General features: G+C 38.5%; 1 protein-coding gene across 21 annotated transcripts in view; it reads right to left on the reverse strand.

Moving 5' to 3' along the window:
• Window positions 1–793: 793 nt before the first annotated feature.
• Window positions 794–27,647, reverse strand: part of CADPS2 (calcium dependent secretion activator 2) — a 525,179-nt gene continuing 498,325 nt past the window's right edge. For 20 of the 21 annotated variants that reach the window (XM_013050847.2, XM_045062940.1, XM_045062933.1 and 17 more), the window contains 2 exons: window positions 7,158–7,262; window positions 794–1,794 (listed from right to left, as the gene is read on the reverse strand). In XM_013050847.2, coding sequence (XP_012906301.2) covers window positions 1,624–1,794; window positions 7,158–7,262 — 276 coding nt within the window. In that variant the 3' untranslated portion in view covers window positions 794–1,623. Of the gene's footprint in view, window positions 1,795–7,157; window positions 7,263–26,795; window positions 27,536–27,647 lie in introns of those variants that run through there. The other variant, XM_045062926.1, reaches the window with a different exon arrangement.

A 27,647-nucleotide genomic window follows, 5' to 3' on the forward strand; every position in this document is an offset into this window, starting at 1 on the left:
AGTTTAGGGTAGCAGGACTGGACATCTGGCATCCCGAAGACAGGGTGCTATTGGATGTGAGGGCAGAGAGAGGAAAAGAGAGCATTTCAGGGCAAACTGCCTTCCCACAATACTGAGTTGGGAGACTTAGTCTCTAATCCAGGAAAGGTGAAGAAATCTCCTTTCATGTTTATCTTGTGTCATAGGGGGTCTTACCCCTAGGACCCAGATTTGCGCCCAAACCAGTATCATATAATAACTAATCAAATGGATTTTTGTGGACAAGTCCAGCTCCTGAGGCATCATTTACAACACTGTCAGAGAATGAATTTGGAGGTCTAAGAAGTTGTTTCACTTCCAAAATTCCCGAACTAGAGTTTACACAAATTCAGGGATACCTCTAGTTATTCTGCATTAACTTACCTCATTTAAAAATTACTATGAATGAACGGAGTAGCACAACATGCCAGGATATTTTAGGGAAAAAATACAAGAATTAAAATTCATAGAGAAAGTATACAGTGTAATCTACTTTCAGAATTATAGCAAGAAAATACTGTGGGGGGGGGGAGAAATAACTAATACGTCAACTGCTAGTTAAATCACTAGCACTCCTAGTATTATTAGTTAACACAAATTGCTAATGTTAGTAATATATGAGTACGTAGTCAACATTACTTTTGCTATGGAACTATGCTTTTGTAATTATTCTTTTCAGAAGTGTGCGTGCCGATTAGGTGCAAAGCAGTGTTAGTATCTTTTACTCATCTGATTGTAAACAAAACAAAACAAAAAGGAAAAACACAGAGCCAAATTGTTGGGATGTTTGTAATACTGCAAACATTTTTTACTGCATTTAATTTATATAAGTCTAATAAATACAGAGGTGGTTTGACCAAATACATTTTTATTGCCTGCAAGCTGTTACATTGAGAAGTAGGAGAATGCGGTATGTTGATGGCAGCACACTTAATTACCTTACGCTTTGGGATTTTTTTTTTCCCTAAACTTGAAAGGTATGTTCAGAATAGAACGGGACACAAGCTGACGGAGGATCTCGTCTATATTTGGTTTGGCAGTCCTTTAAGCCTGCAGATGAATTCAGAGTACTAAGAACCAAGGTTAAAGTTTTTACACACATTCCAACTATGGCAAATTAACTATGAAAAAAAACAACAAACCCTGACACATAAATGATAAACTATTAAATACACACCATTTTAACAAGGGTACAAGAGAGCTGACACAGTGATCAGGAGTGGTTTCTTCTCACAATATCATACTCTGAGAAATGCAGATCTCATTACACACAGAGGACATTACTTTGACGGAATCACAGAAGAAAAAGTCAAAGCGTCTAAAAAAAAAAAACCCCAAAAAATCATGTTCCAATCACAAACAAAGCCAAAGCTCATTTTAGGTCCAGCTGCACTGGAGAGGCTGGTCCTAAAAACAAAAACCAAAAAAAAAAAAAAAAAAAAAAACTTGGCATTTTCCCCTTTCACTCTGCTTCCTGGTTGACTCCTTGCAAAGTGGAGCGAAATACAAGCATTTTTATTTGGTCCAGACAATCAATGTAATTACAAAGACAGGGTACAAAATAAACGGGGTCAACATCTGCCTTCCTCCTAAGTGCCAGGGTTATCAGCCTTCTTCTTCATCACTGTCTTTCATGGTGATGCCCTGAAGTCCTCCTCCTTCCGAGACAGAGGCTGTAGCCTCCTCCACTGTTAACCGCCTGTGCAGAGTATCGTAGGTCTTACTGTTCAGTGTGCCTTCCAACACACCCTGCAGTCGGAAGTCCCTGTACGTTTTCTGGAGGAAAAAGAGAGAATCTGCTTAGAGAACTTAGGGGTTGTATGTGTGGATGTCAATATGGATGTCTGTATGCATATATCCTCGGTTGGCATTTCAGAAATGATCTTGGACAAATCACTAATGGATCCCAATCCTAGCTGCCCATGTCAATCAGCTTGTTGGTGTATTTCTGGGGAGAAAATGAAATGAGACTTTGGATACTATTTTTCAAGCTAGGATCACTCTGAATAGATCAAAATGTTGTGACAGATGACAAATGAGCTTTCCTCCCAAATATTCCTGGTTGCAGACTTTACTATTTGAATGACTTGGAACAAAGGTGAAATGATATGCACTAATGTACATTTTTAATAGAAAGGAATTCTTGGTTTTTCAGTTCCTTTAATACCAAAAAAATATATTTTATAAAATGCATTAGCTTTTTGGAAGGAGATATGGATGGAGAGAGTTACTCCTATTATTGGTAAAAGAAATGTGCACTTTCAGTATTTCTGAATTATAACATTTATTATATGTACCATGGGTAAAAATGTGTGTACACCTAAAGTCTGTATGAATTCTGCCCTTTCCTTTTGAAATTCCCTTGGAATGTGAAGTGTCAGATTCTGGCACAGAGCTTCCATAGATGGGCTAATAAAACATGTATTTGTATTTTCTGTGAAAAGTATATTTTGATGTATTATCTGTCAAAAATAGGATGAACACATTAGTGTTTGTGTAGTGATCCCTAAGAACAGTGACAAGAACAACAGAATGCTGGGCTCTGTGGCACAGAAGATACATAACCTATAAATCTTCCCTTATTTCACTCATCCCCTTAAGGCCAATCTTCCTCGGATATGACTTTTCTTTGGCAAACAAGACTGGTATCTTATTATTGATTTTTTAAAAGAAGATATCCATTGTATGGATGCACTTCTAAGGCTGTTTTTAATGCTATCTTTCAAAATTTTGTTTCCTGTCCTAGGTTACATTTAGAGGTCAATGGACGGGCCCTCAAGTACCAGTATCTTGTGCCGTTGTTTTGTTCTAAATGATTTCTAGTGGGCATTTTTTTTTTTTTTTTTTTGCTGTTTGCTTTATACTTCATAGATGAAGAAAGTCAAATAAGAAGAAATGTTGTACTTCCTGGCCCCATACTCTAACTCCAGTGGCAGAAAATTAACATTAAGAGATGCTTGGTTTCCCTCATCTATGGAAGGAAACTTTTAATATTCACATGGTTGAATTTTAGGTACTTATTTGTAGGAGGTAGGAAATGCTGCTGATGAATGGCATCTTAATCCCCTTGATATACACACCTGGCTTACTAACAGACTTGGGGGAAGGGGTAAAACCATAGAAAGGACGCGGAACCCCTGGCATTTCACATATCTTCCTGTCTTCTTTACTCTGACTCATGCTCCCAGTATCATTCCAGGTTTCAGAGGTGATATGCCAAAAGCAGTACAGAAGGTGAATAACAATTTTTTTTCATTTGGATAATCACTTGTTATAAATTAAATTTATATTTGAAAAGTTCATCCCCACAGTTCACCAAAAATAAACTGAACTGTGAGAAATGTTATACACAGTATCAGATGCAATATCTTAACCGCAAATAACAATTTGATTCAGAGATCGTTTTTTTTTTTCTTAAATGATCAGAACTATTTTTTACTTACATTTTAAGACACCTACACCCACCACCCTCATATTCTCTTTCTAAGCTCTTTCTAAGCTTATTATGACTAAGGTGGTACTCTTTTATACCAAAACTTACGTAATTTGCATCAAAACCCATCGAAATAGCTCTGCAGGGCAAGTTTTGTCCCGAAAATCTGGTAACTGATACACATGGTATTATTACCACAGATTTGTGTGCAAGGCTGTAACTGTTTAATAGTTTGATTAAAAATATAACTAGCCCACAAAATATTCACGTACAGATAACGCATTGGACACAAAGTATGATTGTTCCGCTGATAATCATACCCTGAGTTTGTGAGTCCTACTTTATTATTAGAACTGACTTTCCTTAGACTTAGCTTAATCGTCAGTACGTTGGTGAGTTAGACGTATTTGTATTGTGGATTTACAGTCCTGAAAGCTTTCTAATTGACATGTTGTTAGGACTCTACTTCCTTATTTTATCACCAGGCAATAAGCAGCTAGGGGAGCTGCAGGACAGGTACCCCTGCTATCTCCTCTCTTTTTAGGATTCATAAAATGTTACTGACTTTGGGACATCCTCTGTGGCTGCCAGTGAAGGTCTGCTAGGTCCTACTTAAGACGAGGGCCTGCCATGAGGGTGCTGCTCACTTGTCTTCTTTTTCTTAGTAAGAGGCAGCTGGGGCGCCTAGGTGGCTCAGTGGGTTAAAGCCTCTGCCTTCGGTGTGGGTCGTGATCCCAGGACTCTGGGATCAAGCCCCACATTGGGATCTCTGCTCGGCGGGGAGCCTGCTTCCTCCCCTCTCTCTGCCTGCTTCTCTGCCTACTTGTGATCTCTGTCAAATAAATAAAATCTTAAAAAAAAAAAAAAGAGGCAGCTGATTTATGTTCACTGCTTTTAAACATCATATGGCCACTAGGGAGAATGCAAATCCATCAGTCATTTTGATTTCTGGAGGAGTCTATTTTTCTCCCTTTCTCAATGCCTCATTCTGATGTTAAAACCTTGTGGATAATTTCTTAGTCCTAAACTCTTTGTGAAACTCTTAGGGGAGTTTGTTTTTTCTTAGTGAACAACATGAATGAACTGATTACTACCTAAGCATCTTTGTGGGGCCAAACTGGCTGTCACAGACAGCTTGATGGCATCTGTGGGCACAGATGTCTCCGGTGGGCACAGAAGATTGACTATGCCTGCGGAGTAGTAAGGACGAGATTGCCAGAGTTGTGCAGCCCGGCTCCCGCATGGGATGACCTGCTGTGCGGTGACATGCTGGCTTACTTTAGGTGATGTGGACGGGAGGAAAGCCTATGCAGGGACCTTCACCATTGTACACATTGCTCTTTAACAGCTTCTTAAATTCACTGAGAAATGAACATTATAAATAACCATATAGGTTCTGAAGAATTATAAATCTATATATGAAATTGGTTAAAGTCTGTTTACATTCAAGGTAGGAAAAGGAACAATTAAAACATTAAATTATTAATTCATCCTGATTTTCACTGTGAAAATAATAATTTTTAATTATTAAATCAAGCTCTATGATTTGATTAGGTGTATCAGGCAAAGAAAGCATTTTGAGTCTGGAGACCTGCTTGTGAAAAACAAAGCATGGAAACTCAAACATACTCATGAAACTTATTTTCATATTTGTCAGTCTTGACTACTGGTAGCCCATAATGAAGACTATGTTAAAATAAGATAGCTGATTGGCTTAGAGTACAATGGAAATGTCACCGTATAGTTCATGACACTGCCATTTTATTCTGCTAAAATATTCATTGCTGCTTGATCTTTAATTGTAATGACAATATGGATATGAGAAAAGGAATAACTTCCAAAGAAACAGATGATGGGCTGGTAAACAACGGAGACTTTTATTCTGAAAACAGAGAACTTAACAATCTATCAACGAATGTCAATGAGCTGACTAGGTCCTTTCTGAAAAATATGGCTAATTGTAAGGGTAAGCAGTTTATCCCAATATTAGTCACAGTACAGACTGCAACCTTAACATACACAGATATATAGAAGGTATACCACAGATAACCCGATTCTCTTTGATGACAAACAAACTTCATTTGGAAGCTCTCCAAGCCACATTTATAGAAACAAGGAAGAAACACTGCAGAAATGAAGGCAAATATGAATGGATGATAGTGTGCTTTCAGTTTCTTTGTAAAATAAATAACACCTGGTAAGAACAGCTCTGGACCAAAGACATTCTATCCAATGAAATGCAGTATGTTTAGTAGTATTAAAAATGAGTGGGTGGCTATCATTTTACTTGTTATTTATGACTAATCGTGATTGCTATTACCGTGACATGATGGTCTGGTTTTATGTTCCAGCGGACTGGCCGATTTCTCACTTTAGAACAGAATTTTCCTATTTATGGTTCTTTCTAATTTGTGATAACCTGTGTGGCTATGGCACAGAAGAACTTGTATTCTAATTAAACTGTAGGAACCTAGAGAATGCTGGAAAATATTTTAACGTGGATAAAACTTAATGATGCAATGCAATAATAGTTCTTCTCCTACTCTAACATCAGAATCATCTGGTGGGCTTGTTAACATATAGATTGCTAGTTTCTCATTCAGTAGGTCCGGGGTGGGGTCTGGAAATTTGCATGCCTGACAAGTTCCCAGGTGATGCTGATAACAGCAGGTCAGGAATGACATTAAGAACCACTGAGTGTGTGTGTGTGTGTGTGTGACATACGTACATACATACACATAAATATAAATATATATATATATGCCTATTAGACATATACATATATGGGCACATATATATACAGATCTGGATCTATACATATGGTATATATATCCCATTCGATAAATGACACTAAAATGGATGTGAAGGTCATCTTTTTTTTCCTTGAAGGTCATCTTTTTAAAAGAACAGCTGACTCTCAATAACTTAGAGTTATGTTTTTAGGCATAAGGTAGGATTTGCCTCAATTTTAAGAAAAAGTTATACTTGTGGCAAATTCTGTGTTTCCACTAGAATTTACAAAGTGTGAAAAATCATGTTAAATAAATATATGATTTTAAAGTCCTTACTTCCTAAATAACCGTAACTGTTATTTAGCTGTTAACTGTAGCTGTTAATGTTTTCTTTCAAAGAGCAAATGTCAAAATGACCTTGCTTAAGTGATGTGACACCTGTTGGTTGTCTGGGATCAAACTGATGATCAAACTGATCATCTCTTACGTGTAAGATGGGGCGTGCTTTCAAAGGAAGTCAGGCAGTGACTGTGTGACTTTCGTGTCAGGATATGACTCTCCTTATGCTGTGGGTAAATAACATTCAAAAGCCTTCATAGATATATGATCCTAATAAATATGAAGGAAATGTATTAGGAGAAAGTATCTCTATAATCAAGAAAATTAATACCAAATTCCTGTGGACCTACTATAATCAGGTAAATGTGTCTGAGGCTTTCTGTACATTATCTTAAAGTGTGATTACTGGACCAAATATATTTCATTAGGGAAGAAAAGAACGATTAGCATTGACTTAATAATCTAACTGAAAATGTAAGTGAAGAGTAGCCTGTCATTGCAGAGAGTGATGTTTTTAAAGTACTTATATCCACCCAGTTACATCAAACACCATTTTTTTTTTTTTGTATGTCAATATCTAGCCATTACCCTTCATAGCTTGGTGGGCAATTCACATCCAAACACATTTTGTTTACCTTCACAATCTTGATGAGCGTCTTCAGTTGGTAAATATGAAGCTGAAGGTCTAATCTATCAGCCAACCAGACACAAATGACTTTCATGGAACTGCTGTACCATTGCTGGAAAGAAGGATGGGGGCACAGGGGAGGAGAACAAAACAGAAAAACAGCCTCTGCAGTATTCATGTAACAGATTCGGTAATGAGGGGGTAATGACACACTCTGGAATGACCACAGATCAGCACTTGAAGTCAATAATGCTATAATTTCCTGTTAACAGAATTGTATGTTTTGCTAGGAAATCTGCTACGTTGACCTGGGCTGTTCTCTACATGAATTAACATGAGTCTTTCAGCCGGAACATATTCATGGGAAACCGTGTTCCCGCACTTGTAGCCTAGTGGCCTGCTTTGTAATCTGTAGGTAACAAAGGGCACTAAATACACGTTACGGGTTGAATGGGCTCCCGAACAGCAGGACGAAGCAGGTGAATTATTTTCGGAGGGAAATTTCTTATTAGCCTGTATATTATGTAAAAATCGAAGAGTGGATGCGTTATGCCATGACACACGCAGTCAGTACCCAGAAAAAACAGGCTAGAGAAGCGACGGAAAGCCCTGCCACGGCTTAGGAGCCAGGGATCTGCAATCACACCCCTACCTACTAGTGGTTGCGGAGTATTTGCCAAGATGTTTTAAAACTACCTAAAATAAAGATTTTGGATCTTAGGAAGGCACTTTATCAGGATGGAATTGCTGTCTATCAGAAACGAAAAGAAGAGGTTGGTTGACTAAATCGTGAAAGAACTGGTTTCATTTTGCTAGTGTTTTTGGAGGGTTCCTATTTTTTCTTCTTTATTCCCACTCTTTTGAGGGGAAAATCAAAATTCTTCTCTCATGTAATTTCCTGCTCCTAGGTAATGTTTAGGAGTATAGTAAAAGAAGACTTTTTTTTTTTTTTTAAAGGGCTATCTACCATTAGTGGTAGCATTTTAAGAGATTCGCCACTCCATGCTAGAGCTAGGTTTGGGTGATACTGTAAAAATAATAATGCTCCTTATTCAGATTACCTTGAGAAATAGCAGTCCATTCAGCTCGTAGGAAATGACAAAAGTTTTTGGAAAGAGAAGGGATTTTGAGTCCCTTTTGTATACAGAAATATAGTGACACTAGAGGTCATGAACATGGGATGCGTGTCTGTTTAGGTATACAAATACAGGAAAAAAAATCTTAAAAAATATTTTTCCTTCATAATTAAATAGTAATTTCAATCGTTAAGAGAAATCTTATTTGCTACGAATAAGTATGAAATTTATCTGGACTTGTATCTAACATTGTTCTGATAAAATTTAGTATAAGAAATGGTATTTTAAGCCTAAATGAAACATGAATCAGTGTCACATTTCATAAGACTTATTTCTATTAATTTGTTAGTACACTGAACAAACAGATAAAATGAGATAAGCTAATTAAAAGGAATAACTGATTTGCTAAACATTATGATAGCACATGGATGAATGAAAATTCCAGGTTTTTAAAATGTGAGATAGGCTATGATTGTTTAAAAAATGTTATTCATGTACCTAATTTTGCTCTTTCCTAAAGGTTGTTTTCTTAATTTTCTGGACATTATAAAAGTATCAGAAACAAGTTTTACAAAAATAAGATATACCCTTAAATTCTTAAAAAAAAAATTGCTAATGAAGTCATGACACAGTAATTGCCAATGGTATTTCAATCCTATACTTCCCTATTTCAAATTATGTATAGTCTCAACCTCTTGAGTTCTATTTTAATATAGGTAAACACTCTTGGGTATTGGTGATAGCAAATATGAGATACTAAGTTAAGACTCTCACCCTATAGCAGTCTCCAGATAATTTGAAAGCTAAAATGCAGTCATCATGGTTATGACTCTTAAATTATAACCCTTCTGTAAGAGATAATTTTTTTTTTGTTGGGGAGCAAAATATGATATATGAAGTCTAGCATACCTTACTAGTTAATCTGTCTGTTAGATTATAAAGTTACTATATCTATGGTAAGTTGTATGAATTTGAGGGAAATGAAAACACTTTGAGAATTTCTCCATAGGCACCTTTATGTTTTTAAAAAAATCTTTACACAATTTAAAGTTAACTCCTTTTCCCATTACACATGATACTTCTGATTAAGTGATAATCAAAAGGACATCTAATGTAACATAGAAATTTATTATTAACAGCATGTCTTCAACACAATGCCAAAATTGTAATTTTAGAGAAAAATCAACTGGGGATAAAATGATCGTAAGTTAACTATAAAAACAGAGAAGAAAAGAGAACCATTGTGAAGTAAAAACTTCAGCTACTTTACCATCATCTTAGTTTGAAAGGCAACCAATTACTCGATAAGGAAAGTTCTATAAGAAAATTATTCTTTTCAGGTAAAAATGCATATTTCTTGGTTTCCGAGGCAAAGCATTTTGAGGATTTTCAGCTAAATCAGGTAATTAAAGGAAAGCAGCACTTTAGTTCAGAGTTTATGTTGTTACTAACAACAGCACAAAACCCACTAGGACTGTTTCTTTCTTGTATATGGTGAAAGAGACACACAAACACAGCCACACACACTCCATGCAAACAAGTAAGCAAACAAACAAAACCACTGAAAAGAAATCTCCAGCACTTTCCTATTTCTGGTGCTGGAATTGATATGTTCCTCTGTTGGATGCTGGCATATGGTAGGTTCCATTTTTTTTTTTTTTCATCTTAACACAAAACTCACAGGTAGATCCGCTTCATTTTCACCCACCCAAGCAAAAGCAACCTCCCCAACACAAAGGACAGGGGAAAAAAAAAAAAAAAAAAAAAAAAAAGAAAAGAAAAGAAAAGAAAAAAGAAACATTCAAAAGGGCAAATGTGCAGGAAAGTCTGAATGTTAGCAAATGTCCTTTCATTTCGGGAAAAGTGAACTTTATAAAACAATCTGGTTGACCATTCACTTTTTCCCTTCGGGGGAATGACAAGGAAGGGGCACTGCAGATTGCACTGAAGTCATGGGTATGGCATTACCGCTTCATTCTTTGCTTTGGTCTACTTAGGAAGAAAGCAGTAAGTGTATATTCTACACTCCCCCCACCTCCACATCAATCCATGACAGCAGCCTACTACTTTAAGAAAAAAAAATATATTTTTTTTTCTTCTTTTTGTGGTTCATTCAACTCCTGTAAGGGCATGCATTACTCACTTCATTTTCTTGAGATATTTCTTTTAAAGCAAAAAGAAAAGAAAAGGAAAGGCTAGGGTTGACTCTGTGAGACCCCTGTATTTATTCACACTTATTGTGCATGACTGTAGACTGGTAAATCATATTAGCAGCCCGTCTCCCCATCAAGCTGCTACTTGCTTTCCAGCCCTGGGAAGGTTCAACAAATCAACAGGAGCACGGAAAACAGAACATCAGTCTAATCTAGTGTTTAAGGTGAAGTTTTCAAACCCAATCTAAGAAGATCTTTAGAGCAAGCAACAAGCTGAAGGGCTCAGAAGGTGGTATTGACAATGAAAGAGTGTTGAAATATTGAGAAGCGTAGCACTTGTGCATTTTTAATAACAAGAGGGTCAACAAGAACACAGCTCCCTCAGTGCCAGGAGTTACCACTGACTATGGAAATTGCCACACCAGGGCTATAAACGCTCGCAGTTCATCAGCTTTCTTAAACAGTTCATCAGCTTTCTTAAACACCCTGAACCCCCTCAGTGGACCTTTAGTCTTGAATTAACAAACCAAAGCAATGAAAGAGGGTGCAGTCTGAATGGCTGGCATTGATCCCCGACTGTGTGAGCACTGCTACAGGCCCTGAAAAACTCTCTCCATTGTCAATAGAAATTGACAAACCTCCTCTCCTAAATAGTGCAGCTGAGCCGGGCGGGATCCACGCAGCTGTAAAGGGCTCTGCTCTTGGGGCCAGGGAGCACTAACAATGGACCAAGCATGAGCTCTTTGTCAGTCCCAGACTCGGCAATTTTCTAACAAGGATTAAAGTTGTTTCTCCGCGGTGCCGGTGAAAAGAGATTTAGCAACATACCGTGCTTTCTTCGTGCAAGTTAAAGAGAAGTAGTTAAGGAATTTCATTATTCCGTTGACTAGGGGAAATATAAAACAAATATATTAAATACGCACAACTCCCTTTTCTGCCTAATTTATGATGTTTTTGAGGATGATTCAATTAAATAAAAGACTCGCTGCCTGGAAACAAGCGCTTCCCATTTATTTTGGAAATTTTGTTTTTAAAAAGTCCAGCTGCTGGCCACCTGGAATGAGGTCTCAATACGTACTAATGCACAATGCCTTTAGACCCTCTGTGGCTGATATTCCTAAATCTGAATCACGAGACCACATAGGGTTTATATATCACGGCTGCTTCAAGCAAATGATTTCTGTCAGAATGTGGCTTCTGATGATGACGGCAAGGCAGAAATAGCTGCTTTGCTAGGAACAAATCTGTGATAAATTTTCTGCTTAACTGTTTAGCTTTTTATTGATTATGAATTGGTACAACTAGTTGATATATTTTCATTCTTCTCCAGCTATGCTTAACTCAATAGGTGAACAACAGAAAAAAAACAAACAAACCAAAAAACACAAAAAAACAGAAAACAATCTAACACTTTTTTTAGTGCACTAAGATCTGGAATGGCTCAATTTCCATAGTCTATTTCTTCATTTATTTCAAGGGAAGCTGTCTGTTTTAGAAGTACTGAAGAACCAAGTTGAAGTGAAATGCCATCTGGAAAAGGTCATCTTGGGAAACTACCTTTCAGATGCTAGGTTGAATCGTATTAAAGAACAAATAACATTTTGAAATGCTGAAGGTTGACTTGATAAAAGCATTCTTTAAGATCATTTTGTAGCTTTGGAGAGTGACAAAATATTTAGAAACATTAATGCCCTACAGTTTCACCAGTATATTAAAAAGTAAATGCAAATGTTTCATTGTACATTGTGTGTTCCTTTTGTCGGCAGCATGTCTATTCCACATAGCTAAACTTGTGGCCAGTCACTTCCCATTTCCAAACACTAAAATGCAAATTTTATATTAATGGTAAATTTGAAACAGTAACACCAACATCACTACTCCCCCCCCCACCCCCGGCCCTTCATGAGGTATCTCAGAAATGATGTTATATGTTTCCATAAAACAGACTCCCGAAACGCAAGCATCTATAAAGTTTAAAGTGTGCTTTTTTTGTGGGCTTGGAATAGGAGTAAGGGCTACATTTCAGGAAAACTGAAACCAGTGTATTATGGTGAGAATTATGGGAAGTGTTCAACCCAACCTATACCTATCAACATTCCCAGCTAGACCCAGAGCCTGGTTCATGCCAGAAGGACAGACCTGCCTCTGAATATGGCAGCTGAGGGCTGACTGTCCATACCCCGGAGAAGGACATCAATATCGAAGCTGAGAGGGCAGAATGGCCAACACCTTTTATGTGGCTAGTTGACTGACTGAGCCTGTCAAAGCTTCTTCTCTCAGTTTTCTCTTCTGTCAGATGAAGGACAGATGAGGTGAATCTAACTTTTAAATAAGATTTTGATGTTCTCCAGAAATCCTATGATATTAGGTTTAATTATCAGAATAAATGGCATGATTGGAACCGATACAGCCTGTGATTGTTATAAGAATGAACTGCAGGGAAAAGCCAAACTATCACACCTTTTCCCTTTTTCATGGTGTGTAAATACAGCTTTATGGGGGGGGGGGGAAGCTAGAGTTCCAGAACTTTCTATCACCTGTTATTTTGTCTGTTTTAAGCTTATTCATTTTGGCCTTTTAAAAAAAAGATATTTATTTATTTATTTGTCAGAGAGAGAGAGAGAGACAGAGCATAAGCAGGGGGAGTGGCAGGGCAGAGGGAGAAGGAGAAGCAGGTTCCTTACTGAGCAGGGAGCCTGACATGGGACTTGATCCCAGAAAACTGGCATTCATGGCCTGAGCCAAAGGCAGATGCTTAACTGACCGAGCCACCCAGGTGCCCTCATTTTGGCTTTTTAATGAAGAACAAACACATTGTAAAAATGAAACAATCACATGTCATGAGGAATGAATGAGATTCCTAATGAACTGTAAGGTGCAGTTTTCATGTAATTATTTTTATGGATTCCGATTACAAAGGCATCTGATATACTTGCTAAGTCTTCCCTGGGAAATTTAAGTTCATCAGTTAAAATTTCATTTAATTCTTAAAACAACTAGGGGTGCTGGGTGGCTCAGTTGGGTAAGTGTCTGCCTTTGGCTCAGGTTGTGATCCCGGGGTTCCGGGATTGACCCCTGAGTCGTGCTCCCCACTCAGTGGGGAGCCTGCTCTCTGCCTCTCCCCCTGCTTGTGCTCTGTCTCGCTCTCAAATAAATACATAAATAAAATTTAAAAATAAAATTATTCTCACAACAGACTTCATGAGATAGCTATTATTCCCATGTTGCATATGTGGAAACTGAGCTTATATGGGTGGAAAACTGAGTTTAGATAAAGCATGTTAGTCAGGTTTATACACTAAGTATAAGTGGGATTTATATTTTATATCTTATTTATAAGACATAATTTTATATCTTATATCCATACTTTAGAGTCTGTACTTATGACTGCTAGGTTTATTCCATTTCCTTCTAGAAACCAGTCTGTTCTGTCAATAAAATCAAGATTCTTTAAGGGTAGTTCCCTACTTCCAGCAGACAACAAGAAATCTGTATTCACTATTCTTGGGGGTTCCTGATAGTCTTGAAACACAGGACTGTGAAGTAAACAGGAAATTGCTTATTGTTTCAAAGAAGTCTATCACATTTGCTAGCAAGTTAAAACAATCTACATTTCCAAAGACTAAAGATATTTGTAAACCTAATAATATGTAATGCAAATAAATTCTTTCAAGAATCATACTCTGTTAGGATAACCAGCCAAATGGCCCTTGCATTATGCCATCCCCACGTATCCCATTCTTAAGATTTTTTTCAAAAAATCTTGAGCCAAGCGTGGGGCTCAAACACATGACCCTAGGATCAAGAGTCTAACGTGTTCCTGAGCCAGCCAGGTGCCCCTGATTCTTAAGATGCTTCCAAGTGCTATACACTTTAATGCTTAGGAATACTGGGAAGGGCTCTTTTTTTTCAACTGTAACAAAACAATGCAAGGTGGGAAAGAAATCCTTGGTTCATTCATAAGGGGGCTCGATCTATATATACTACTTTCATCATTTTTTTTTTTTTTAAACATCGAACCGAAGAGCATTTGATTCATGTTTTTCTTTTTCCATGTTCAATAACCTCATACTCAGGGTGGTTTTCATTTTCTACCTCTATCAGGAAGTCTGCAAAGGAGAGTTTATGGGTGCTTTGATGTCTGTTAAGAAAATGTAGAAAGTGCTAATAACACAGGAGGATTGACATACAGTAGGATAGTAGGTACCTAGTATGTTTGTTGAATGCTGAAAAAGCTTTCCTATTCTTGAAGTTCAATTCTTCTGCTCCCACACTTTCTCTTTTAAACAAAAATGTAGGGGTGCCTGGCCAACTCAGTCAGTAGAACAGCTGACTTTCTTGATCTCAGAGTCATGAGTTTGAGCCCTACATTGGGAGTAGAGATTACTTTTAAAAACCTGGGAGACAAACCATAAGAGACTCTTAATCTCACAAAACAAACTGAGGGTTGGGGGGGGTGGGAGTGGTAGGGAGATGGTATTTGGGTATGGACATTGGGGAGGGTATATGCTATGGTGAGTGCTGGGAAGTGTGTAAGCCTGAGTATTCATAGATCTGTACCCCAAGGCAAATAATACATTATACATTAATGAAAATAATAATTTAAAAAAGTTCAGTAAAAAGCAAAAACAACAACAACAAAAAAACTGACCAAAAAATGTATAAATACCAAGCTATTTCTAGGTGAGTTAGATCCTGTTCAGTTACAAAACAGAGTAAGTTACAGAACAGGATAAATTCCGTAATCTGGGAGTTGTAGAAGCTCTTTCTTGCTACTATTTCATTCATCCAAAATTCCTGTCATTCCAAAATGTCCTGAAAATAATATTATTAAGCTAGCCTATCTTTACCTCCACTACACAAAGTCATTAAAGTTTATACTGTTCTGGGGGCACCTGGGTAGCTCAGTCAGTTGAGTGTCTGACTCTCAGTGTCTGCTCAGATCATGACCTCAGGGTCCCAGGATCTGGGGCTCTGTGCTCAGCAGGGAGTCTGCCTCCTCCCTCTCCCTCTGCCCCTCCCCATTCTTCCCCTCACTGATGAGCATGTTCTCTCCCCCAAATAAATAAATCTTTAAAATCAAACAAAATCAATACTGCCCTTTATTATTCATGGTTATCAAGCAGGTAAGTGCCTCTGTCGTTTTATTCTGGGACTCTTCAGCTGGTGTTAAAAAGATTATAAGTGAGGCACCAGGTGGCTCAGTGGGTTAAAGCCTCTGCCTTCAGCTCAGGTCATGATCCCCTGAGAGTCGGGCTCTCTGCTCGGCGGGGAGCCTGCCTCCCCCTCTCTCTCTGCCTGCCTCTCTGCCTACTTGTGATTTCTGTCTGTCAAATAAATAAATAAAATCTTTAAAAAAGATTATAAGTGAAAATTTCAGATAATCAGTTGTTCTCCCTCTCTACTACTTCGTGACAAATGATGGGATGTGGGCTGGTTTGACTAATTTTTTGACTAAAATGACTAATCCCAGTTACTGGTTTGGCCAAACTCGGCAGTCAGTCCAGTTATCACTGTTGTGGAGAGCGGTCTGGGGCCCATCGCCACTGCATGGTTCACGTGGGCACAATGACTTTTTCATCATGTTGAATGACTCATGTTAAACACTATATATAGGGCACCTGGGTGGCTCAGTGGGTTAAGCCTCTGCCTTCGGCTCAGGTCATGATCTCAGGGTCCTGGGATCGAGGCCCGCATCGGGCTCTCTGCTCAGCAGGGAGCCTGCTTCCTCCTCTCTCCCTCTCTGCCTGCCTCTATGCCTACTTGTGATCTCTGTGTGTCAAATAAATAAATAAAATCTTTAAAAAAAACCACTATATATAAAATTTTGGTCAATATTGCATCTAAATTCATACATAGGATCTGAATAAAAATAAATCAGACTCCTGGCATGGTTATTGAATGGCACAGTTTGAGAGAAAATCTAGGCCTGAGAATTAACTAATAGCAGGTCTTCCTGTTTCAGTTTCCTTATAAAAATGGAGAACAATCATTCCCAAATTACTTTTTGAGAGTGCTGGAAGGACTGGACTAACTAGCTACCGTTCTGTCTCCACCTCATGGGCCATGCCCATAGGATCCATTCTCCATAAGCTGACTGATCTGCTCCTCTGCTCAATGTTGGGTTTCTCTAAATCTAGGATTTCTGGGCATGTCAGTCTCTCCGCCTAGACTTTTATCCTGAGGTATGTTTCCTGGCCAGATCTATGTCCACCTTTGAGATTCATTTCAACCACTATTTCTGCTAGGAAGCCACTACTATCTCTTATTAGGCAGAATCAGATGCTCCCATATTTTCTGCGCCTCGAACTCTATAAGGCATCTATGAAAATATTGCATGGTGTGCTGGTATGGCTGCAAAGGACGGGAAGCATCCAAGGATTATTTTTATTGCTATCTCCAGCCCTTAGCAGATTGGCACATATCATGCATTGCCTATTTGCTTTTGAATATTTGGAGACAGTGGGGCGCCTGGGTGGCCCAGTGGGTTAAAGTCTCTGTCTTCGGCTCAGGTCATGATCCCAGGGTGCTGGGACTGAGCCCCGCATTGGGCTCTCTGTTCAGCATGGAGCCGATTTCTTCCTCTCTCTGCCTGCCTCTCTGCCTACTTGTGATCTCTGTCTGTCAAATAAATAAATAAAAATCTTAAAAAAAAATATTTGGGGGCACCTGGGTGGCTCAGTGGGTTAAGCCGCTGCCTTTGGCTCAGGTCATGATCTCAGGGTGCTGGGATCGAGTCCCGCATCGGGCTCTCTGCTCAGCGGGGAGCCTGCTTCCCTCTGTCTCTCTCTGTCTGCCTCTCCATCTACTTGTGATTTCTCTCTGTCAAATAAATAAATAAATAAATAAATAAATAAATAAATAAATAAAATCTTAAAAAAAAAATATTTGGAGACAAAAAGTACTGCATGTATGATGATGACAGAGCATTTTTTTTTTTTTTTTAAACATAGAGAGGAAAGAAGAGTATGAGAGCCAGGTTGTTGACTTGATTCACATGTTTCAATAATAGAAAAAGTAGTTGAATAGATGTGAAAGTTGTAGAAATCACCAAAAGATAAACAATGGCATCTGGCTAAAGAAATTGAACATAGGACCTAAACAGAGCTTTAAACGTGGCAGTCTGATTTCATTTTAAGGGATTAATTGAATAAAGGAGAATGTGTCCCCAGGTCTAGGTCATACATCAGTATCCACATACATAGTCTTACACATAAAGACATAATACTACGTGCTCAGATGTTGATGTGCTCAGCTCTGTCACGTGAGCAGGGAGCTGGCTCTCCAGCATATGCTTAGGGGCACTGGTCCCCACTCCTGGGGGTTATCTAAGGCTGTGGGGGGACATCTGGAATAGGGCTGGCAGTGCTACCTGTGAATTTTCACCGCCAAGGGACATGTCCTGTGTGACTTCTATACTTGTTGGCTTTATGAGCTTTTTTTTTAAAAATGCAGAAAAATATCACCATTATGGCATTGTTGACTTCAGTAAAAGGGCACAAGAGAACTCTCCTGGGATTTGAAGTAAGCCTGGCTTTGAGCAAGGAACCCATGAAGGGTAGAAAGGGAGAGCATATCTTTCCCTTTACATTACCTCGTAGTTCTGGAGCTAGGTACAAACCTTGCATTGGCCCTAACTTTTGGCAAGTTTCCAGTCTTCCATCTGAAACAGACAGACAAATAAATGAATTTTATGATCACTGTTACCCCTTTTGAAAGGGAATTAGATTTTACTTCTCCATAATACACCCATTTGAAAGAGAATATGTTCATATCTATTCCATAGACGAAAATGTAAAGCATTTTAATGAGAAGTTCACTTTTTCGGTAGTCCCATTTGATCATAAGATTGTAAGTTCCCTTAAATCAGGGACTTGGTATATCTTCTTTGATGTTGCCACATAGTGTGTGGCCTCTATGGAATAAATATTGGCTAGATGAACAAATGGTTAATAAGGGGAGTTTCAATTTCCTATTTTTATTTTATTTTTTTAAAGATTTTGTTTATTTATTTGATAGAGAGAGAGATCACAAGTATGCAGAGAGACAGATAGGGGTGGGGTGGGAGGAAGTAGGCTCCCCACTGAGCAGAGGGCCTGATGCAGGACTCGATCCCAGGACCCTGGGATCATGACTTGAGCTGAAGGCAGAGGCTTAACCCACTGAGCCACCCAGGCACCCTCAATTTCCTATTTTAATTAGAATCCATTGTCCCCGTGACAGAGATACCCAACTCTGTGGGACAAAACAATACCAAACCTTTTTACCCCAACATTCCCCACCAGGCTTTACACATAGTAATTGAACAGTGAATTGGAGGTTTCCTTATGCATCTAAAACATCAACTGGGGGCGCCTGGGTGGCTCAGTGGGTCAAGCTTCTGCCTTCAGCTCGGGTCATGATCCCAGGGTCCTGGGATCAAGCCGCACATTGGCTCTCTGCCCAGTGGGGAGCCTGCCTCCCCCCTCTCTCTGCCTACTTATGATCTCTTTCTGTCAAATAAATAAATAAGATCTTTTTAAAAAAATGTTTAAAAAAAATCAACGGAATGGACATTCTCCAACAATAAACAAATACATTATTTGCGTATAGTGCAGGCAGTTAACTGAGGGGAACGTCAACACGTTGACACAAAAAAATGTGGGGAGTATATGGAACCATATTTATGGGCATCTGTAGAGCCAAAGTATGGGAATGTTATTTATCAGAATGCACAGAAGGAACATGGCCTGAAAGAATCTTGTCCAGCCGCATTCAAACACTGCATCTGATTCCTGAGTCAAAACCCTAAGCCATGACAGAGAACGCTTAGAGAAGTTTCAAAGGACAGCCACAAAGATGATTAAAGGGCTAGGAAAGGGGCCTATGAAGAGAAGTGAAACAAATAGGGATTATTTATCCCAGAGTGGACAAGTATGACAAGCGCCTTAATAACAGTCTTCATATACAGGAAGGATTACTCCCTAGAGGATGCTGGCTACCTGTTTTTTTCGCCACTGAGAGGAAAAGGGGAAATGGGTTTAAAAAATAGCATGAAGAATTCAGGGGAGATGGGGTTAGAACTCTATTTCAAATGAAATATTTTGCCCAGATTAATACAGGAAAATTTAGATGGACTCTTACCTAGTGCTGGGTCATCATCAGGAAATTAAGGGTCTCTCTAGGTGTTTATAAGTACCTTTGAACACTTCTCTTTATAGAGTTTCCTTTCAATCCACTCAATAAACACACCCAATCATGGTTTTACCACAATAGCCACTTCCTTAAACAGAGTTTTTTTTTTTCAGCTGGACTTAGTCTAACAGTGGTGTTCTCGCTGCCATATCATTGGTGAACATAGACAGGGATGCAGGGGAAGACTTGTAGATGGGGTGGCTGACAGAGGAGGACTTGAAAAAGCCACCACAGGAAATGGCTTCAGGTCATGTGTCATATGCTGATGAAGTTAGGTCCAAAGGGAAGGTGAGTAGCAGCTCCCAGTTCTATGAAAACTTGGCACTGGTCAACAGACCGAGATGCTGGTCTCTGGAGAAGCCCAGGTATTTTCATGAATGAGTTACTAGTGGCCAGTTGCTGTACAAGCATGCGGAGTTGCTGTGGAAAAACCAGGGTCTGTGTGGGGAAGTCAGATCTTCCAAAAGATCTTCAATGTGGAAGTAGCGTGAAATCAATACTAATGAACTTCGAAAATGCTCAATGTGTTGTCCTCATTTTAACTATCTTTTATAAAATCAGTCAAGAGAATATTCTACGTTCTTCAGTGACTATAAAGTCATTGATATTGGCTTGGGTGAATGAATGCCAATGTACATTTACACATTTGCTGTGGAGGAAAACTGCTCGATGGAAATGAACGTTTTGTCATCTTCCATTCCTCAAAGACAATTTTACCACTGCTAAGGGATTTTAGGTGCTCAACAACAATTCCTTTCCCCCTTCTTCAAGGAAAAACCTCAGATCATTTCACATGTGTGATTTTCTTTTTTTTTTTTTTTCCTTTCTTTCTTTCTTCTTCTTCTTCTTTTTTTTTTAAATTCTGAGCACAATTAAAGGTGAGTTAAGGCTCTGGTGGAAATCTAAAGAGCATCGGCAAATCTGAGCACTGCTCAGCTTTTGAATTGCTTTTCTACTCCTCAGTTCTTTTAAATGGTTTTCTATGGCAGGGACATTTTTCTTAATTAGTCACAGCTAATTAGTGTTCTGGCATAGACAAGTAATCAGAAATGTCAGAGCTGCAAGGCTACATCTCCCTAATCCTTTGATAATAATTTAGCCTCCTGGGAGGGCCCCAAGCTGCGGTAAGTAGTGACTGACAATAAGGCAAAATTAGGTGGGCAGCAGACCATTAGGATAGAAAAATAAAAAGCACTACCCAACCCTGCTGAGCACCATCAGGCAACTGGCTGCATCGCCAGATGAGGTGCCTGTTTAAGCCTGTGTTGTTAATTAGCTGATTCTACCAGACCTGCCACATATGTCCAGGTGCCTCATGCAAAGATGCGTATTTCTGGGAATGTGCCAAATGACAATTGTGTTTCATGATCACATTTCAAGAATATAAGTAAGAAGTCCACATAGTTCTTGAAGATCCTTTTGAATTATCAAAGAAATCAGATCAACCTGCTACACGACATTTTCTTGCTGAGTTTCTTTTAGGCGATTAGGCACGCGTAGCTCAAGTTTCTCAGGTTTTTAATTCACCAACAGCTTAGATTCAAATGAGGGCCTTTGGCTGCCCTAAGCTGCGTCTGGACTTGCCAAAGCTATTTTGGCACCCACCGTACATCAAAAGTAGATCCTTTTATAAATTCTTATACTTACAAATAATAACTTCACATTAAAATAAGGATTATTAACAAAGATGAACCAGACAGCTTAATTCGAGAGGGGAGGTTTTAAAAAGAAACAAACTTTGACAGGATTAAAAAAAAAAGTCAAGGAGCAAGGTCTGTATGGCATTTCCTGAGGCAAACAAGGCAATCTAGGGAATGGGTTTGACTATGACTATCTTAAAAGAGGTCAAAGGACTTCAGTGTGAGTCCAAGTACTGTAGGTAAGACGAACCAGAAATTCAAACAACTAAAAAGACAGAACAAAACCCCCAAACACTTTGGAAACAATGTGTCTCAGCAGCTAAATCACACAGTGCTAAAGGTAACACAGATCAAAAATGGAGATTGAACTTTTTATCTGCCTTTAGTACACAGAGAGGTACCAGCGTACATAACATCACCATGTTTAGAAACATGTGATCTCAAATAGCCGCCAGTATATCGATGGATCTACATCATCCATCCCTTTCTATTGACAAAGAAGGAAAATAATGGTAATGACACGACAATGATATTCACTTTTCGCTTTGCATGTTGACAGAAAAACCATGGTTGGGCATAACGGTCTAACAGTTAATGTCTTACATCTGAATTCTTTTGCTATAGAGACAACACCAAAAAGAAAATCCTCTGTAATGGGAATCTATACTAATTTATGTAGTTCATGTAACAACTTCAGAGTCATTTGAAAGTGGAAGATTACTGAAGAGAAAAACCATTTTTAAATCAACATTAAAAGAGAATATACCTATAATATCCCAGAATTGTAAGAAATGCAAGAAGACAAAGAAGTCTTCAGGCTTAATGGGCTGCAGCCTGCATTCCCAATAACGAGGCTGATTACACACACAAAGAAATTTATCCAAAGGAAAGGACTGAAAGAGTAGACATTCGATTCTAAATATATACCACCAAGGGCATCCTGGAAGGAAAGTTGTATCTAGCAGCTACTCCTATCCATGCTCTGTTGATTTCAAATACTCTCATGAAATCAACATGATAATAAACTGAATCTTTAAATAAGTTAAAGATAGTAGTGTTGATCTTACTGAGGATGGATAAATTCCTGAGACAGAAAGTTTGGGCACTGGTGTAAAACACTACACTTAAAAAGTCTGAGCATTTCTGCCCTTTCTTATTTGAGAGTCCAGAGACAACAGCACAGAAATGGAAAATGAGTAGTATTTTGAGACACATATTCTCTTGTAACAGGTTCAGTTTTTTTCTTTGTATGTTACTGTATCTTAAAATGGCTACTGAACTCATTTATATAGTTTAGGCCAATTTTACTTAAAGTGTTTAATTTAGAGTTTCTTTACTGAAAAGAATTCTTTTCAAGGAAAGTCCTGAGAAATTAATCCTTTATAAAACACTACTTAGATGAATATAACTGATTAACTATCATTTAAAGAATTACTTTTAATTTCACAAGACATCACAACAATATTTAAAAAAAATCTCGTTGAGATGAAACTCTTCAACAATTAAATATTTAATCAGTTTATAACACAAGAGAACGTTTAATCTGCATGATTTACCAATTAAAGGCTGCACCCTGATGTGTCTTCAGCAACATGAGAGCTGAAATGAAATTGTTTCAAAGGGACTCAAGAAGGGTAATGCCCAATAAATGTACAAAGGGTAGAGGGGTAGGCAGGTTTAGTATGCATCCTGGACAATAAGATGTATTTCAGTCAACCTCTAACTACCTTCAGGTTGTGATATTCTTGGACATTATGAAACGACTACAGAGGGTGCTCTTGGGAAATTACTGCAGATGCCAGTTTTGACTTTGGAGATATCCCCGTGATCCAACCCAGGGATCCAAAGCTCTGAAGGGACTGTCCAGCATCTCTCGTGACACACAGGCGTCAGTGGCTGCCACTGTGTGTCCTGAAGCCTGAGCATGAGGGAAGAAATATCATACCATAGTAGACATAAAAAATGGAATTTAAGCATTGGAAAATCTTTGTCATACTTCTGGATTGGGATCTGATGAGTTGTAGATGGTTCTGGTTTGATTAAAAACTATCAAAGGTTGCTGACAATGATATTTCATATAGAAGAAAAAGAACACACTGGGGTAAGAGAGATTGCATACAAAGCAGAGAAACATTTTGGGTGAATCTATGATCTTACTACAGGAAACTTCCTTAAGATTTCTCTTATCCAGAGAAGACACATTTTTCTAAACTGAAAATGTGAATTTAACATGTGGATTTTAAACTTCACATGTGTAACGATGACCATTTGAGAGGAAGAGATAGTCTCTGTTGAAAATATTCTGGTCACTCGGAAAGATTTAGCATGGATATGAAGTAGCGGAGTTCCAATCAATTTTCTACATTGGGGTTCAGAGCCCTTGTGGTAGATACAGAGAGTGTCATGTGGCACAGCATTTTTAATCTCTCTTCTACCTTATCTACTGCACTCGCTATTGCTTTGTGGCGGGGATACCTTCCTTTACTCAGCTATGACCAAAAAACTTACTGATGGTTACCGGGGGTACAAGCCTTAGCATTCAACCACCCACTAATTTTTGTCACCACTGCTTAAATTAAAATGAATTTAATCTAGTTGGTTTAAAATCTGGAAGATATCTCAGAAACCATCTGGAGTTCTAGACTAATTTCTTCAGTTTACACGTACCAACTCTACTGTGTCTGAAGCAGGGGACATACCTTCTTGAAACTCACTCTGACAATCCATGGTGGAACTGTGGCTGGGAATCAGGTTTGCGGATTCCTGGTCCATGGCTGCAACCCGCAGCCCCCCCCCCCTCAGTACTGTTTTACCACTTCAGATTTTGTAAGTCTAAAGGATGGTAGAGATAGCATAGACTTTGAAACTGGAGAGATGCAATTTTGAAGTCTGATTCAACACTTAACAAGTCACTTACCTTCTCTGAGTGAGTGGGAGAGTGTCCTTAACCTGAGAATGAGGTCAAGTGGGGATGATGGCATCTGGACAGCAGGTTAGAAATGATGAAAGTGAAGCGCCGAGCTCATTGCCTGGTACATGGAGGTGCTCTGGGAATGGTGGTAGTGACAGCTCGGGCTTGGATTACTATTTTGATAATTGGAGATTACGGATATACCTTAAAACAAACTCAGTTCCTTCCATGAATAGCATGAATCTGCTATTGTTTATTTAGACTTCTAGAAAATTATTTCTGTGTTATGCAAAAAAAAGTTTCAGAAGGTTAACCATTTATGGAATGAAGTAGAATGTCTTGGTTATTTGCCTTAATATTAACTTTTTTGGTCTTCCAAGGGTACATTTAGCTTTACTATTTCAAGATTTAATGTAAAAGTATAAGATTATCCTATTTTAGGGCCTTGCAGGGAATACAAATTTTAATCCTCCCTAAGACTTTGGCAATAAGGAGCACAAAGACTATGGGCGGAGGCCAGAACAATAATACTAGCTGTGCGAGATGCTCAGGACCTGGGTCATGGCTTGTGGTTCTGTGGGTTGTATATGGACAGCTGTAGGAGCTACATTCTCTTTGTCGGTGCATCCCAAATGGGATGGACACAAATCTAGGGTAATTGTCATTATGTGGCCTTAGTCACTGGTATAGTTATTTAAATAGAACCCTAAAGTATTTCACTACAAATATCAGGAACAATTAAGATGCTTAGTGGATCAAAAAGTTTTTGAGATCAGAAACACCACAACTAATTACTATTCTCCAGGTAAGTTTGCCAGAATTTTCAATAGTTTTTTTTTTTTTTTTTCCCCATGAGTAGAGCACCATGCAGAAAAAAGATTATTTAGTAAAACACACAAGTGTTAAAGTGTTGGTATTGGAGGTAGGATGGATAGGTGTCTTCAGAATAACTGTTTTATATAAAAATGTTGCAATTTGTGGTATTTCCAAAACTGAGCAAATCTTATTTTGGCTAAAGGCCTATCCTTTTGAAAATGTTTTGAATTAAAAAAAAATTTTTAAATTAACATATAGTGTATTATTTGTTTCAGGGGTGCAGGTCTGTGAATCATCAGTCTTACACAATTCACAGCACTCCCCATAGCACATACCCTCCCCAGTGTCCATCACTCAGCCCCACCCCAAGCCCATCCTTCATAGCCCATGCCCAGAAACTGGATGCCCTATGCCCTTATTGGGGTTGGTTAAGCCACTAAGTGTTGACTTGCTGTGGGGCATGTGCAGGTATGTGTGTGTGCGCGCACATTTTCCCCTGCATCTGAAGTTATGAGTCTCTGTTTCCTTCCTTTCTTTCCTTCTATTTACGTCTTACTTTAATTGGAATAGCAAAAGTTTGTCATGATGCCTGAGTAAAATCGTTCTCATCAATCTTTTTCCTCTAATAGACTAAGGTTGCCAACAGTATTTATAGGGTCATTATTTTCAACTGTTTCTTGACACCTAACAATATTATTTTAAGCTCCAGCCAAGAGGATTTCCAATAATTATATAATGCCTCTCAGTAATGATCTGTTGCTTAAGATACACATTCTACTTTACCTTTCAACACATACTTGATAACCTCTCATTTACTAACTATAATTGAGGCAAATTCAGTCTTGGCTAATTAGGGGCTCTTAGTACCCCCTCATACATGTTATTCTTGATGACATATCAATAGAATTAGGGTCTACTTTTTATTTTTAATTACAGTAATAAAAATGTGCAATTTAAAAATATTAGAATGTTTAAGGACATTATTACTATTTCACAAATAATAAGTCCAGTATCCTACTGGGGATATGCAAAATGACAGAACCTTCACAACCAAAACAGTATTGCTTGTCAAGCGTTCCTTTCAATAGCTAACTTACAGCCATGTCAGATGTTTAAGTATCAAAGAAAAGTATACCTAACCAGGACAATTAAACTAGACATAATTTTGTGTTTTTCTTTTTAAAGTAAGCTCTACGCCCAACGTGGGCCTTGAACTCACAATCCTCATATCAAGAGCAGAGAAAGACAACTATCATATGATCTCCCTGATATGAGGAAGTGGTGATGCAACATGGAGGCTTAAGTGGGTAGAAGAATAAATGAAACAAGATGGGATTGGGAGGGAGACAAACCATAAGTGACTCTTAATCTCACAAAACAAACTGAGGGTTGCCGGGGGGAGGGGGTTTGGGAGAAGGGGGTGGGATTATGGACATTGGGGAGGGTATGTGATTTGGTGAGTGCTGTGAAGTGTGTAAACCTGGTGATTCACAGACCTGTACCCCTGGGGATAAAAATATATGTTTATAAAAAATAAAAAATTAAAAAAAAAAGAAAAAGTTTTATGCTCTACCAATGAAGCCAGCTGGGTTCCTCTAAACTATACATAATTTTAATGTTGACCTCCTTGCATCCACTTTAGTTAGCTCTGTTGGTTCCTATGGCCACACCAAAAGTCTTTGAAAAAAGTTTGGTAAATGGGAGGGAGTTGAAGTAGGTTATATCTTTTTTTTTTTTTTTAAGATTTTATTTATTTATTTGACAGACAAAGATCACAAGTAGGCAGAGAAGCAGGCTCCCCACTGAGCAGAGAGCCCGATGAAGGGCTCGATCCCTGGACCCTGGGATCATGACCTGAGCTGAAGGCAGAGGCTTTAACCCACTGAGCCACCTAGATGCCCCAAAGTAGGTTATATCTTGATAGAGAAAGAAAGTCGACCTCTGTTATGAATTGATGGCAAGCTTTGTAGTAAATAGATCACCAAGATGAAAAATTGAACATGTTAAGAGAAGACAGACAGACACACACACACACACACACACACACACATTCACTCTCTCTCTCTCTCCCCTACATACAATGGCCTATTTCCAGATGAGTCTACCTTTTTCTCATCATAGAATACATGCTTTAGCTATACAAAGAATAAACATGAAAGGTATAACATCAATCCAATTTTCTTATTCTGTTCAGCATTTCTGAAAATTACCACATAAGCAAAAAAGACTCAAAGAGGATCTGGAAGTAAAACATATGCTTGTACATTCAGAGCAATACCAAATGGAAGCAGAAGTTGCTAATATGGTTTCAGTATTTTGTAAAAGAGCCAGCTGGATAGATGATAATTTTTCTACCCCTGCAGGGCATCAAAAGCTTTTAGGAAATCATTTTTTTCACACGTATTAACACTTAGCTTATTAAAACAGATGATACTTTTATTGTAAAACAGCCCCGGTAGAGGCTTGAAGCACAAAATCTGAGAGGGAAGACTCCTTTTGACCACCCGACCTGACAAACAGCGAACACTGACGCCACAGACCATGGCGGAGAGGGTGACGCAGCAAGACCTTCCGTACGTACCACTGCGGAGTGTCACCACGAAGCCCGTGAATTGCTGTTATGAAAACATTTGCGGTAACTTGCATAATTAAATGAAACTGCCAGAAAAGCATTTCTAAAATGCAGGGGAGATGCGTGTAAATAAATACAGTTCAAAGCCAATATTC

This window comes from Mustela putorius, unplaced genomic scaffold, assembly GCF_011764305.1.
Source record: "Mustela putorius furo isolate JIRA1106 unplaced genomic scaffold, ASM1176430v1.1 tig00003845_pilon_pilon_pilon, whole genome shotgun sequence".
Classification (NCBI taxonomy): Eukaryota; Metazoa; Chordata; class Mammalia; order Carnivora; family Mustelidae; genus Mustela; species Mustela putorius.